This window comes from Eleutherodactylus coqui, chromosome 10 (genome assembly GCF_035609145.1).
Source record: "Eleutherodactylus coqui strain aEleCoq1 chromosome 10, aEleCoq1.hap1, whole genome shotgun sequence".
Lineage (NCBI taxonomy): Eukaryota > Metazoa > Chordata > Amphibia > Anura > Eleutherodactylidae > Eleutherodactylus > Eleutherodactylus coqui.
In genome coordinates, this window is record NC_089846.1 from 75,835,827 (window position 1) to 75,851,717 (window position 15,891).

General features: G+C 46.4%; 1 protein-coding gene across 1 annotated transcript in view; it reads right to left on the minus strand.

Moving 5' to 3' along the window:
- Positions 1-1,354: 1,354 nt before the first annotated feature.
- SLC39A7 (solute carrier family 39 member 7) overlaps positions 1,355-15,891 on the minus strand; it is a 28,623-nt gene continuing 14,086 nt past the window's right edge. Inside the window, exons 2-7 of the mRNA XM_066582076.1 lie at positions 13,688-13,871; positions 13,452-13,514; positions 5,394-5,528; positions 5,204-5,323; positions 4,923-5,119; positions 1,355-2,628 (exon numbers count right to left, since the gene is read on the minus strand). Coding sequence (XP_066438173.1) covers positions 2,377-2,628; positions 4,923-5,119; positions 5,204-5,323; positions 5,394-5,528; positions 13,452-13,514; positions 13,688-13,871 — 951 coding nt within the window. The 3' untranslated portion in view covers positions 1,355-2,376. The remainder of the gene's footprint in view (positions 2,629-4,922; positions 5,120-5,203; positions 5,324-5,393; positions 5,529-13,451; positions 13,515-13,687; positions 13,872-15,891) is intronic.

A 15,891-nucleotide genomic window follows, 5' to 3' on the forward strand; every position in this document is an offset into this window, starting at 1 on the left:
AGGAAGCCGCGCTGAGTGTGAACACTGCGTCTGGGAGGAGCCGCCACGTGCGTTTTCTGAGATGATTTCACCAGTAGATTTCAACCGTCTGAAACCTAACGCTCCCCGGCGCGCCGGATTCAGGGCTCAGCCATGCATGCTAAAAATCGCATCACCCTACGGTTTTCGTCCTTCCTGTGTATTTTTGTGCACAGGAATACGCAGTGCATTGCCATTCGCAGAAACAGACTGAGCCGTTGTTGTGCTGCACAAGTGCGCAGGCGTCCCACATATTCACAGCGAGGGCCGACTTCAGAGCGTGATCTCCACCAATAGGACGCCGCGTATTTTACACAAAGCCAAAAGTCGTGTGAAAACTACCGCTGTGACCGACCCCAACAGCAAGCGGCTTCTGCTCACTGCATGTAAATATACCGCGGAACTACGGCTTGGTGAACGGGTTCTTAGAAGGGTGGTCCAGGGTACAAAAACCATGGCTGCCTTCTTCCAAACACAGCGCCACCCTTGTCCGTGGGTTGTGTCTGGTAGTGCAGCTCAGATCCACTTACTTCAATGCAACTAAGCTGCAATACCACACACAACTTATTGACAAGGGAGGCGCTCTTTTTAAAAGAAAGCAGCCATGTTCTTCTAACTATGGACAACCTCCTTGAGGCCGTCATACGGGCGAATGCAATAAGAGCAGATATCGCACTTCACTGTGGATGCAAGAAGTTTTCATATCAAAACCGCCTTATGTCACTTCAGAGAAGTAGCGATCCTCCGCCAGCTGCGTTGTTCTCACGTGCTGCGCTGAGGCCTGATATACCACATCTGCTCAGGGTCATGTTAGAATCTGCGTCCGTCGATAGGTGATGAGCGCTACTGCCACGTCACCTGATCAACTACTCATCATCCATGCTGAGCGTGAGCATGGGCATCTGTAATACCGGGCACCACTTCACGGTAGCAGCATAATGTAATATGTACACAGTGACTCCACCAGCAGAATAGTGAGTGCAGCTCTGGAGTATAATACAGGATGTCACTCAGAATCACTTCAGGATAAGTAATGTATGTACACAGTGACTACAGCAGCAGAATAGTGAGTGCAGCTCTGCAGTTTAATACAGGATGTAACTCAGGGTCAGTATAGGATAAATAATGTGTGTACACAGTGACTCCACCAGCAGAATAGTGAGTGCAGCTCTGCACTATAATACAGGATACATCATATGAATATATACGCTTACAATGATGCTCATTTTCTATGATGCATTGGTTGGTAAATTCAGATTTCCCACCTTTACCCCAACAAGCTTCCCATTAGCCGTCCCTCACGGAGATTAATAACTACAATACAGAATAATCAGACTCAGATTTTCATCGCTTTATTTCCATTACTTAAAAAAAAAATAAAAGGAAGAGCAATCTCTATGAACCCTAAATCAAAGCTCCCAACAGCCCCAAAAAGCACTTGGATACACAGTCAGAGCAGGCAGGAGTGCTGCAACCATACAGTCTGCACACTAGATGGCGCTGCCACTTAGCATGATGTTTAGATAGGACAACAACCTTATGAAGTAAGGGACTATTGGGCAGCGTTGCTTTGTGATGGCAGCCGACTCCCGATACATCCCTAATTATATACACAGAGCAGTAAGGCGCTCCCATCACCTCGCTAATTCCTCGTAGTCCACAGTGGATTTATCGTAAGTGCTGTCATTAAAGCTACACAATTCCACCCTTAAAATGTAATTACAAAATGGGTTGAAGGATTTATAAACTCCTTTGAGGAGCAACGTGATTTGAGTTACTACTAAATATTCTACTAGTATAAAATAAGGGCCCGGAACGTCGTCACCACCTGTTTATACGGATACTGCGTTGGCTCCTTCAGTCGCAGTAATAGTGCCAGAAGGACTGAACGATCGATCAGTGAACGAGCCAACGGGGGTTTTATGACTATAACACGAACGATGAACAAACAGTAGACCATATCGGTCATCGTTGGCCGCCTTTACACCCAACGATCATCATTCACTTTTGCTCATTTGAACAATTTTTTGATATTGTTCCGTCTAAAAGGGCTTTAACAATGGGAAGCAAATAGCAAAATTAACAGGGCGTGATCGTGTAAGGGGGGGGGGGGGGGGTTACTTTCCTGACCACATCGCAGTTTGGTCCAAAGAAGTTCAACATAAACATTAATATGAAGTGGAGTGGACCGAGATATGACATTGCCGCATCGCTGTCTCCAAGGCGAGACGTCTCTATAGTCATGTGACATCCTCTACAACACAGGCTGCCGCCCAGTAATGGCGTACGAGTGCACCGTCTGCTCACAGAAGACTTGTATCTTGGCTCAGGCCCCCGCTTCATGAAATGTTAGATCTTCTATTCAAGTACTGCTATTAGAACCATCATGGCAACTCCAAGGAGCAGACCGAAAGTCTCCATGATGGACTGCACCGGGCGAGAGTCCTTCAGCAGCTCGGGGATGACGGAGACAGTTGCAATGTAGATGAAACCACCGGCAGTGAACGGAAGGATCCACAAGGTCGCAGCTTCACCGATCCCCTCTGCCAGGAGGGAGCAGGCCGTGCCCGCAAGAGCGCCAAGAGCCGTGCTGAGCTGTAGCATCATAGCCTGGAACAGAGAGGGGACATCCGTGGCTTCAGAGATCACCAAGCAACATTTCCCTTTACTTTCAGGTTAGTATGGAGAATGCTACATAGCGGACAGTTTGGGACATTTAACCAAGCCGGCCGCTTCACACGTAGGTCTTCGATAAGTGCTGACAGAGTAAGATGCGCCACATTTAAGACAGACGCCTCATTGTTAGCACATCCGGTGCTGGTCGTGCACCACTTTCAGAAATCTACAGTAGATCAAACCTGCTGTAAACTGCGCTATAACCTGCACCAGTCTCTCCCACACCGCAGCCAAGCGGCAGGGATGGTGTAAAAAGATGCAGACATTTATGACTTTTCTACAACATAATTCTGACAAATGCTTTTATGCATTCCAGCAGTCCATTCCCATATTACAGAGGAGGACTTCTGAATGCCAGCCACAGGACGTCCCATAAAGATGAACTAGTGAAGAAAGCTGCATTCACTCACAAGGTGCCCAAAGACAATAATCTAACAGGTTGCCAAAAACCTGGAATGGATCAGGAGGGCTAAAAGTTTCTCCTTAGGGAGAGCACCTAGTAGGTGGGAGGAGACTAATAAGGCCATGCATGCCCCTCTGGGAAATATGCAAATGGGAAGATGGAACAACACCTCTGCAGTGCCACCTATTGGCAGGTAGAATTTCTGCAAGTCCATTTCTAGCCGTTTAACAGGCCGCCTAACATGACTGGGAATAAAATCAGCTCCTATTCCTCATCCTCGTTACAAGACGTGTTAACACTAGGGATGAGCGAGCGTACTCGGAAAAGCACTACTCGCTCTAGTAATTTGCTTTATCCGAGTATCGCTGTGCTCGTCCCTGAAGATTCGGGTGCCGGCACGGAGCGGGGAGCTGCGGGGGAGAGCGGGGAGGAACGGAGGTAAGATCTTTCTCTCCCTCTCTCCCGCCCGCTCTCCCCTGCTTCCCGCTGCGACTCACCTGTCAGCCGCAGCAGCACCCGAATCTTCAGGGACGAGCACAGCGATACTCGGATAAAGCAAATTACTCGAGCGAGTAGGGCTTTTCCGAGTACGCTCGCTCATCTCTAGTTAACAGCTCAGATGCTGCCTTCTAATACCGTAGAGGCCTAGGTCCAAAATCTTAATAGACAGGCAGGAAGAGGGGTGTTTGGCTTGAAGGGCGAAGCCTTATTTTTTAATAAATGGGGAGGGAAATCTAAAAAAGAAAAAAAAAAAGTAAATAAAAGAACTGCATCCTAAGGGGTTAAACAACTGCTAAACTTAAAGGGGTTGTCCCGCGGCAGCAAGTGGGTCTATACACTTCTGTATGGCCATATTAATGCACTTTGTAATATACATTGTGCATTAATTATGAGCCATACAGAAGTTATAAAAAGTTTTTTACTTACCTGCTCCGTTGCTGGCGTCCTCGTTCCCATGGAGCCGACTAATTTTCGCCCTCCGATGGCCAAATTAGCCGCGCTTGCGCAGTCCGGGTCTTCTGCAGTCTTCTATGGAGCCGCTCGTGCAGAATGCAGGCTCCGTGTAGCTCCGCCCCGTCACGTGCCGATTCCAGCCAATCAGGAGGCTGGAATCGGCAATGGACCGCACAGAAGAGCTGCGGTCCACGGAGACAGAGGATCCCGGCGGCCATCTTCAGCGGTAAGTATTGAAGTCACCGGAGCGCGGGGATTAAGGTAAGCGCTCCGGTAAGCTTTCTTTACGTCCCTGCATCGGGGTTGTCTCGCGCCGAACGGGGGGGGGGGGGGGGGGGGGGGGGGCGTTGAAAAAAAAAACCCCCGTTTCGGCGCGGGACAACCCCTTTAACTGCTCAAATAGAAAAAAAACAAAAACACAACTGTTTGTTAATAAAATAGACTAAAACAGTAGACAGAGGAGACGGGGAGAAAAGTATAACCCCACAGACAGGATGCAGCGAGGCGATACCGCGGGGGTTCTGCTCCTCATGAATCTACTATTCACCTATTAGATACCTCATCCATGTGCACTGGACACTAGGGGTCACATGGCATGTAGGGCGGGTCACATGATTGATGTCCATTACCACGGACAGACCAGTCCACGGACTATACCATTCTACAGATGGGGGCCACTGCACTGGTATAAGAAAGGGATAGAAACAGATCTTGAAATCCATTTATATCAGAAAATTGTATAATTTCCTATTGTATAGCTAAAGAAAGACTGTAAAAAGCAGAAGAAAACCGGACAACCCCTTTAACATAAAGACTTGATTTACACAAGAGGCCATTTTCTGCTAGCCCCTCCCCTTTAAGGGTTACAGACCTTCTTCTTTGTGCAACCACTCTGCACCAGAATAGCGAAGTCTCCGATCTCATGGGGCACTTCATGGAGCAGGATGGTGATGGTGGTGACGATGCCAACGCTGCTGCTAACCAAGAATGAGGCGCCAATCGCCAAACCATCCGTGAAGTTGTGTGTGAAGTCAGCAGCGAGGTTCAAGTACCCAGAAACAGTCATGTCTGCAGCAGGAGGAAAAAAAAAATGGTTAAGAAGGAGCTGATCCTCGGAAGGAATATCCCAAGGGCTTCTTACTACGGGGCGACCTGTGCGAGGCTTCTCCTTCCCCGACTTGCTCTTAGTGCTCGTCTCCTTGCTCCTCTGTCTCACTCCATCCTTCTCCTCCGGTTTGTTGTCCTTCTCCTTTGGTGCACTTTGTTTGGGCTCTAGGAGGGAAGGTACAGCAAGATGCATCATGGGTTTCCTCCAGAAATGCCAGGAGATGTGCGGTCATACCGTGGCCGTGGCCGTGGCTGTGCCCGTGGCCCGACTCCCCCTTCAGGTGGCGCACAAACTTCTCCACTACGAGGAAAGCGATTATTCCTGCCAAAACCCATAACCCGACAGACATCATGTGGGAATGACTGTGATCTGAGAAAGGAAAGATGGGGGGTTAGAGGGGGAACTCCTCACTAGTCAATGTTTCAGCATCGTGAGGGGTCGGTAGAGGAACCCCCAGACGGTTTAGGGTCCTTTTAGACAAGCGAGTGACGTCACCGCTAACTCATTCGCACACGTGCAGCCCGTTCAGACAGTCAAATGCATTGTTGGCTCGTTCAGATGAGAATCACTTATTCCCGTAGAAGTGAATGAGGGCGACTGAACGAGCGCGGCGTAAACTGAACGACGAGAGAACGAGCGACAAGGGGTTTTATGCTGCATAAAACTAAGGTTGAATTAAAGGCAAAACAATTCTCAGTCGTCGTTCACTCGTTGGCTTGTGTTCAGACTGAACGATTCACTTCCGCTGAGGTGAAGGATTTTTGACCAATTACACTGGGCAACACAATTTATGTAACAGGCGGCTTACAGTAATTTTAGTGCGCTGAATTCAAATATGATATCCGTTTCTTCTGCCACTTAAGGTTTTTCAGCTATGGGAAATAATGTAATCCAATTGCCGTTGTATTGTATTTTTTGGAAATCTGCCTGTACAATTAATTCAGTTGGCTCGCCATTAACCTTGCTTAATAAAAAGAACAAAAGTGATTGCGCAAGGGTAGGTTTATGTAACATATAGGGTATGTGTCCACATGGCGTAAACACTGCGGATCATCCACCAGTAAGTTGTAATTAACCCCTTCCTGCTCCAGGACGTACATTTACGCCCTGGAGCGTTGGTGCATGTATGCAGAGAGTTCGCGGGGGGGGGGGGGGGGGACACCTCTGCATACAGTGCGGGCGTCAGCTGTTTACACCCACGGCTATTAACCCTTTAAATGCCGCTGTCAATTCTAACAGCGGCATTTAAAGCCCCCGAACACGCCCCCCCCCCCCCTTCGCGGTGAGATCGGGGGAGCCGTGGAGGTTTCATGGCAGCCAGGGGCATTCTGAAAGGCTCCAGGGCTGCCTTGGGAGACTGCCTATCAAGCCATCCCCGTGGGGTGGCTTGATATACTGCATTCTGACAGGCAGCCTGACGTAATGCTATAGCCTTACATCACACTGCAGGAGCGATCAAAGCATCGCATGGTGTAGTCCCCCAGGGGGACTTAAAAAATAAAGTTAAAAAAAGATCAATAAATTTTTGTAATTGTATTTAAAAAAAAAAAAAGGAATAAAAGTTTAAATCACCCTTTTTTTGCCATATCTGTAATTAAAAAAAAAAATCTAAATCATAAAATAAAAGTACATATTTGGTATCGCCGCGTCCGTAAAAGTCCGATCTATCAAAGTAATGCATTATTTACCCGGCACAGTGAAAAAAAATAAAAAATATAAAAACGCCAGAAATGCCCTTTCAGTTACCCTGTCTCCCAGAAAAAAAACGCAATAAAAACCGTTCAAAAAGTCGTATATATTCCGAATTGGTAATAACGGAAAATACAGGACATCCCACAAAAAAATGAGCCCTCGCTGAGACTATACAAGTTTGGTATCGTAGCAATCGTACTGACCCATAGAAAAAAAATAATCGCATCATTTTTGTTGCAGTTTGTGCGCTGTAGAAACAGGACGCACAGTAAGATGGCGGAATGTCTTTTTTTTTTTTCTTTCATTTTACTTCACTTAGAATTTTTAAAAAGTTTTTCAGTACATTATATGGTACTTTAAGTAGTATCATTGAAAAACACAACTCGTCACGCAAAAAATAAGCCTTCATACAGCGACGTCGACGGATAAATAAAGGAGTTTTTTTTTTTTTTTTTTAAAGGGGGAAGGAAAAAACAAATGAATTGTGTTTTTACAGGTCATTGGTTAGACTAAACAAAAGAATCAAAATCATAAAACAAAAATACATATTTGGTATTGCTGCGCCCGTAAAACTCCGATCTATCAAAGCAATGCATTATTTACCCGCACGGTGAACATCGTCAAAAAACGCCAGAAATGCGCTTTTTTGGTCATTCTGTCTCCAAGAAAAAAATGCAATAAAAAGTGATCAAAAAGTCGTATGTATTCCAAAATAATACCAACACAACTACAGGACGTCCTGCAAGAAATGAGCCCTGGAACAAATATGTGGACGAAAAAATAAAGTTATTGCATGCAGAAGACGGCAGCAGAAAATCATTTAAAAAAAAATTTAATGTCTTTGAAAAAATAAAATAAAAGTAGTACAGCAAAAAAACTACCATATATTCCAGCGTATAAGGCGACTGGGCGTATAACGCTGTCAGCCAATCACAGCCATTCAATGTTTCAAGCCCCGCATCCAGAAAGCAATGCTCTGTCGGGGACAAGGAGGGAGCGACAGCCTGCAGCAGCGCCGCAGAACACCGGGGGGACATATAAGACGACCCCCGACTGCAGAGCAGATTGTTCGGGGTTAAAAGGTCGTCTTATACGCCCGAATACACGGTACACAAGTTTGGTATTGCAGTAATCGTACTGACCCATATAATGATTTTTGTTGCAGTTTGTGTCCCGTGGAAACAAGACACACCGAAAGATGGCTGAATTTTGTGGGTTTTTTTGCCCATTTCTCTCCACTTAGAACTTTTAAAAAGTTTTTCAGTACATTATATGGTACATTAAATAGCACCATTGAAAAATACAACAAGCCCTCATACAGCGACGTCGATGGATAAAGGCGTTATGGTTTATTGAAACAAAAAAAAAAAAAAATGCTTGGTCACTAAGGGGTTAAATAACTTGAAAATGAGACATGCTGCTATTATTCAGAGTTATCAGCGGAATCAGCAGGTTGTACTTTTACAGAAACAGATCAGTTACTTTTAGAGATGAGCAAACCTACTCGTTTCAAGTATTTACTCGATTGAGCACCGCGATTTTCGAGTACTTCAGTACTCGGGTGAAAAGATTCGGGGGGCGCCAGGGAACAGGGAGGAGCCCTCTCTCTCTCCCCCCCCACTCCCCGCTGCAACCCCCCACATCTTTTCGCCCAAGTACAAAAGTACTCGAAAATCGCGGTGCTCGAGCGAAAAAGGAGCGTGGTCGAGTACGCTCGCTCATCTCTAGTTACTTTCTATTGTACTATTAGCACGGTCTGCGACCAAGGCCTTCTGTCTGTGGTGACCGATGCAGCGAGCATACACCAACGCGATGGCTGCGACCACTATACGGGTTACATGCTCATGTTCGGGCATCAGTAATAATTAGAGATGAGTGAACGTACTTGTTTCGAGTAATTACTCGAAAATCGCGCGGGGCAAAAAGGGGCGTGGCCGAGTAGGTTTGCTCATCTCTAGTAATAATCCCATCAGGGTAATTGAAAAACGTTAGACGACTGGGGGTCCGACAGGTGGGCCCCCGAGAACGGTAGCACAACCAAAGCCCCATTCACTTTGTGGAGCTACATATATAGTTTACTTGCTGCCCACGTGGGGCGCACATCAATGCACTGACAGGAGCCGATGAATGGTTTCCCATCACTTCTCCATCCATCGTAAGAGACGCGGCTACCATGCGCCAAACCCCGCTGGAGCAAATCCTGTATGGAGAGTTTAATAAACTATGCAGAAAGTGTTCTGGATTTCTCCACAAAAACACTGAGCGAGGCCTTTGAGAAGATTTATCTTAGAAGGTGATCAACGGGAGACGGAGAGGAAACAACACGTAGTAATGGGGGAATAAAAACAGGACCGCGGTCACATGTAGTAATCAGCTGTAGCACACGTAGTACCTCTACTTGTTCATGAGCGGCCCGTTAGTCCTTTACCCCCCCGAACCACTAGTCGTCCATTCTTACTTTAAACGTATTTCGTTCTATACATATTTCGCCACACTTTTTTTTCTATTCCAGTTTTTATATTTTAAGTTTTATTCTATTTAATTTAGGACCATTGTGTAACACTTGGCCCCCATTGTACTACCGCGCTCCTCATCCCTGCGTATATCCCGCTGTAAGGCCTGCTGAACCCGGCTTGATTCTTGGCCTACCTACACTGGATAGCACGCCTTCGTATAGGACAGGATCTGGTTGCCACACGGCACAGTATTACGGCCCTTTATTGTCTAAACGGACAAAAGTGACCGCTAACTGTTCAGTCTGACCGTGCGCCAACGACCTGACGGCGATAGTCGTTCACCTTTCACTCATCCATTTTATGCACGCCAGATGTCAGACCTGGCATCTAAACCATCATTTATTAAAATGATGCAGTGTGCCTCACAGATAAACCAGCCATCCGTCGGACCCCTAATAGTGGGAGGCCTAGTTATATCCCAGGGCACAAGATGGGAAGAAGAAAAGCATCGCTAAACGGACTTCATACGCTTGGATTAAGGGAAGCCTCCAACGATCTTCAGACCTACTAATATCCTCACTATGACACCAAATTATAGCGATCATTGACAAGAAACACAGCTCTGCCTCAGGCTACCTACACGCCGAAGCGCGCAATATCGGGTTGAGGAATTCAGCCTGACAGCGCCATTGTGAACGTGTGATTTACCCACAGACGCAAGGCGACTTTCAGGGGAAAACACATGGCATCTGTGAAATTCCGATCCTCATGCGTGAGTTTCTAGAGCCGTGCAATGCCTTAAAGAGGTTGTCCCGCGCCGAAACGTTTTTTTTTTTTCAATAGGCGCGAGACAAACACAAGGGATGGGTTAAAAAAAAACAACAAAAAAACAGTTTAGTACTTACCCGAATCCCCGCTCTGCAGCGACTTCTTTCTTACCTTAGCAAGATGGCCGCCGGGATCTTCACCCACGATGCACCGCGGGTCTTCTCCCATGGTGCACCGTGGGCTCTGTGCGGTCCATTGCAGATTCCAGCCTCCCGATTGGCTGGAATCGGCACACGTGACGGGGCGGAGCTACGAGGACCAGTTCTCCGGCACGAGCGGCCCCATTCATCAGGGAGAAGACCGGACTGCGCAAGCGCGTCTAATCGGGCGATTAGACGCTAAAATTAGACGGCACCATGGAGACGAGGACGCTAGCAACGGAGCAGGTAAGTGAATAACTTCTGCATGGCTCATAATTAATGCACGATGTATATTACAAAGTGCATTAATATGGCCATACAGAAGTGCTGAACCCCACTTGCTTTCGCGGGACAACCCCTTTAAAAGGTCTCATGGAAATCAGTGGGTGACGTGAGCCGAGGAATGCACAGCGATAGGACAGGACACGAGGTGGCTGGCCAGGGCTCTCTCATACACACCAATCCCATACATTTCTATTAACCTCCCACTACAGGAGTGGGTTTGATAGGGTTTACGGGAGGGGAGGGGGTGGAGGGTGCATCTCTGGAGAAGACCCTTATGCAAATAGACTTGGGGCCGCAAACAATGGCCTGGATCCTGGCCCTTTATCATCAACCCTGAGTAATGGTAAATGGTTTCTGTCCCCTCCCCATACTTATACATTCATCATGAAGTCATTAGCTAATGCACTTAGGGAAAGTGACAATCATGGGAGTGAGGATAGGGGACATGGAGCAGAAGTGGTCACCATTTACAGATGACTTGTTGAGCCATGTCCCCCCTCCCAGAGTAGATCCCACTTATTATTCATGAATTGAATGGATTTGGTAGAATTACTAATTTCAGGGCAAATACCCCAAAGACTGAAATACTGAACATTACCCCACCGACCCGGGAGGCAGATTACCTTCACAAAGCATTCCCTTATCTAGGGGGTTCATATCTCTGTAGACATAAATTGGGTGCTCGGATTAAGGAGCATGGCAAAGAGGGCTGCAATTTAATCCGATATCATAGCTTGGAGTCGGTTGCCACCATATTGGTTTGGCAGGGTTAATGCCCTGGAGATGGATATTCTACCCCAGTCACTATATGTGTTGCAGACCGTTCCCTGGGATTCGCCTTGGAATAATCGTTAGAAATTACAAAAACGGTGAGTTGTTGTATTTGGTAAAAAACTCTACTTCCCACCTAAGCTGTAGACTTCTAACTCGACCTAAAACAGCCGGAGATATAGGGTTGCCAAACTTTGATTTATACCACGTCATCCACTTGCACCCGTGTTCTTGACCTCTTTCATTACAGTAGAGCCAAGCTTTGGGTAGCAATACTAAACCCAATACCCATACAAGAGATGGGGAGATTGGGAGGAGCAGCTGGTCGTACCTCCCCGGGGAACTCTGGAGTAAGGCTTTTGTCCTTCCTCAAAAAGTGTCCATCACTTGTGGTCTACATGAGCTTCATTTTAAAATTTTCTCTCAATGGTACAAACCCCCTCACAAACTCCATAAGATGTACCCGGCGGTCTCTGAGCTCAGCTGCATCTGGAAGGGGGTTTATTTGTACTTATCGGACTGTCTCCTCTCGGTCCTCTACAGCTTCTCGCCTTGACGTCTACAAGCTCGGGAGACAAGCTGCAAGACTGTCCATAGGACAGACAGCGGCACCCGCCGGCACCATCATTTCCCCTCAGCCTACACGGGGTAGGATTGTACACGCCTGCCTACTAGAGTGCCTTATGGGAGACAAAGATGAAAGACCAAAAAAACATAAAAGGAAACACAGATGGTGTAAAAAGCAAATATAACGTAGATAACAAAAGCCCTGAGCAGCTGCTGCAGAAGGCGCACGCCGGCCAGTAACTGTGTAGGCTTCTCATAAAAGACACGTAGTCTGCGGCAGCCCAACCATGCGGTAGAAGGAGTAAGAAACTATTATTCCCCCCTTTCAGAGGATGGCTGCGGCATGGCTGCTCCAAATGGAGGAATTAAAGTTTTTCCCTTTTTCTACTGCATGGTTGTGCTGCCGCAGACTATGCATCTTTTATGGGCTATCCTGGAACTATAGTTGCTGCTTGTGCCACCGCCCTTTTTTCTGGAATGGATTGTGTACGCTTTTCAGATACAGGGTGCGCTCTCACTATGTGAAGACGGGAACAGAGCCAAGAAGATGACTGGATCCGGCTCAGGTCCTGGTCGCCGCCATATACCTGCAAGTCTCACACCTGTCCCAGCAAGATTAGCAGCCTCAACCACAACTAGTAGGAAGCTGAAGTACAGTCTATCAGAAAGTTACATTTTCATTAACCCCTTCCAGCTATATGACATACATTTATGTCCTGCAGCATCGGGGTATGTATGAAAAGAGATAGCGGGGCTGTTTATTACAGCTGACACCCGAGGGAAATAGCTGCAATCAGCCGTGTGGCCGGTCGCGGCTATTAACCATTTAAATGCTACGGCATCATACTGCATGAACGATTAAAGCATCGCAAGTTGTGGTCACGTAGGGGGCTAAAAAAAAAAAAAAAAAAAAAGAAGAAGAGTAAGAATCAGATCAATAAAAGCTTAACTAATTGTAATAAAACGTTTAAATCCTCCCCCTTTTGCCATATCTATAATAATAATTAAAAAAAATTTCGTATCGCGTTTATAAAAGTCCGATCTATCAAAGTAGCGCATTATTTACCCCACATGGTGAACATCGTCAAAAAACGCCAGAAATGCACTTCAGTCACCCAGAAAAAAAATGCAATAAAAAGAGATTTTGGTTTCACTTAATATTTTTTTTAAACCCCATTGGAGACTTGACCTTGCAATTGTTTGATCGTTTATATGAAATACTGCAATACTTCAGAAAGCCCCCCCGTCTCCAACGATACCCAGACACCGCCCCATGATCTTGTCGAGGGAGGCCATTCGGGACATTTCAATCACAAGGAGGACATTTAAATGCTGCTATCAGAGTTGTTGGCAGCACTATGATCGGAGTCATCCCCGATCACGACTGTTGCGGTTGGGCGTCAAGGACAACCAACACTCGCCATGTATGGACCGGGCCGAGCCCCCCCTATCCAGTCCGCTCCATACAATGACACCCAACATGCGCTATAACTGTATGGTGCAATTTGGAAACTGTCTAATCCTGCAGAGTATAACTAATGCAGAGTTCTCACCGTGAGAGTGTCCGTGTCCATGAGAGTCGTGACCTCCTTCATGCTGGTGGTGAGAGTGCGGCTCTATGGAAAATGCAATGCTTATTATAACACTAATAGCTCTCCAGCTAAGGTGAAACTACAACTCCCAGCATGCCCTGCCCCTACAACTGCAGGCTGTCAGTGAATACTGGAAGTTGTAGTTTTATCACAGCTGCAGACATCTGATATAACACAAAGCAATGAAGGCTTCATACCCAGTGCATGAGGAATAAGATGTAGGAAGGCGTCTCCCAGCAGCCCGCCCGAGGCAAAGCTCAGCAGCAGCTTTAGCAGGGACTGGTGCTGGCTGCTGTTGGACTGCACCGGGATCAGGAAGAGGATGAAGAAAGGAGCGGCAGAGATCAGCAGCGTGGCACCTATCGCCTGCGAGAGAGAACACGGTCAACTGGGAGCAAGAAGAGCGCAGATGTCAGGCAGCAAAGCAAACATACGTGAGAGATCACAACCTGCACACTAGGAGCAGGAGCAGACATGTGGAGTCAAGGACCAACATGAATATACTCCACTACAGAGCAGAGCCCGGGTCTTAAAATGTACCTAGACCTTCAAATAACAGATTATATACAGATCTAATCTACATACAAAAATCACTGTGTACATACATTGCTTCGCCCGTATTATACTCCAGAGCTGCACTCACTATTCTGCTGGTGGAGTCACTGTGTACATACATTACTTATCCTGTACTGATCCTGAGTTACATCCTGTATTATACTCCAGAGCTGCACTCACTATTCTGATGGTGGAGTCACTGTGTACATACATTACTTATCCTGTACTGATCCTGAGTTACATCCTGTATTATACTCCAGAGCTGCACTCACTATTCTGTTGGTGGAGTCACTGTGTACATACATTACTTATCCTGTACTGATCCTGAGTTACATCCTGTATTATACTCCAGAGCTGCACTCACTATTCTGATGGTGGAGTCACTGTGTACATACATTACTTATCCTGTACTGATCCTGAGTTACATCCTGTATTATACTCCAGAGCTGCACTCACTATTCTGTTGGTGGAGTCACTGTGTACATACATTACTTATCCTATACTGACCCTGAGTGACATCCTGTATTATACTCCAGAGCTGCACTCACTATTCTGCTGGTGGAGTCACTGTGTACATACATTACTTATCCTGTACTGATCCAGAGTTACATCCTGTATTATACTCCAGAGCTGCACTCACTATTCTGCTGGTGGAGTCACTGTGTACATACATTACTTATCCTGTACTGATCCTGAGTTACATCCTGTATTATACTCCAGAGCTGCACTCACTATTCTGATGGTGGAGTCACTGTGTACATACATTACTTATCCTGTACTGATCCTGAGTTACATCCTGTATTATACTCCAGAGCTGCAGTCACTATTCTGTTGGTGGAGTCACTGTGTACATACATTACTTATCCTATACTGACCCTGAGTGACATCCTGTATTATACTCCAGAGCTGCACTCACTATTCTGCTGGTGGAGTCACTGTGTACATACATTACTTATCCTGTACTGATCCAGAGTTACATCCTGTATTATACTCCAGAGCTGCACTCACTATTCTGCTGGTGGAGTCACTGTGTACATACATTACTTATCCTGTACTGATCCAGAGTTACATCCTGTATTATACTGCAGAGCTGTACTCACTATACTGCTGGTGGAGTCACTGTGTACATACATTATTTATCCTGTACTGATCCTGAGTTACATCCTGTACTGCTCCTGAGTTACATCCTATATTATACTCCAGAGCTGCACTCACTATTCTGCTGGTGGAGTCACTGTGTACATATATTATTTATCCTGAGTTACATCCAGTATTGCACTCCAGAGCTGCACTCAAAGTGACTCAATTCACAGATGTACTGTAATGTCTACATCATGGGCAGTGTCCTGATCAGAAGAATATGGAAAGCAACAGTCACTATCAAGAAGCCTGCCCCCTGCTGGAAGAGCATCACCGAAGCTTTACAGATCGGAGGACCATACGGCAGGTGGTGGCAGTTATATCTGTTTCACTGCAGGGAATGAGTTTGTCACTCCAGAGGCCGCGCCCCAGACGGAAGAGACAAAACGCTTTAGAGAAACTGGTTTTCCGGGTAAATAAAGCCTGATCGCTGTGGAATGAAAACGACTACTTTCTAATATATTGTAGATTACAATTAATCATTTTCCAGAACTCCGCTTGCTGTCAGTAAATGGATGCAGCCTCTACCTCCAATCCTTTGAGCCCCGCCCAGCAGCACAGGGCTCTCCTGATAGTTTGTTACATTGTATACAGCCAGGACTTCACAAGGTAACAAAACAGCTGTAGAAAGGTTCAGGATTTTATCCTGTGAGATGATGATTCCCAGTCACAGACAGCAAGCAGAGATCTTAAATCCAACAGAAAA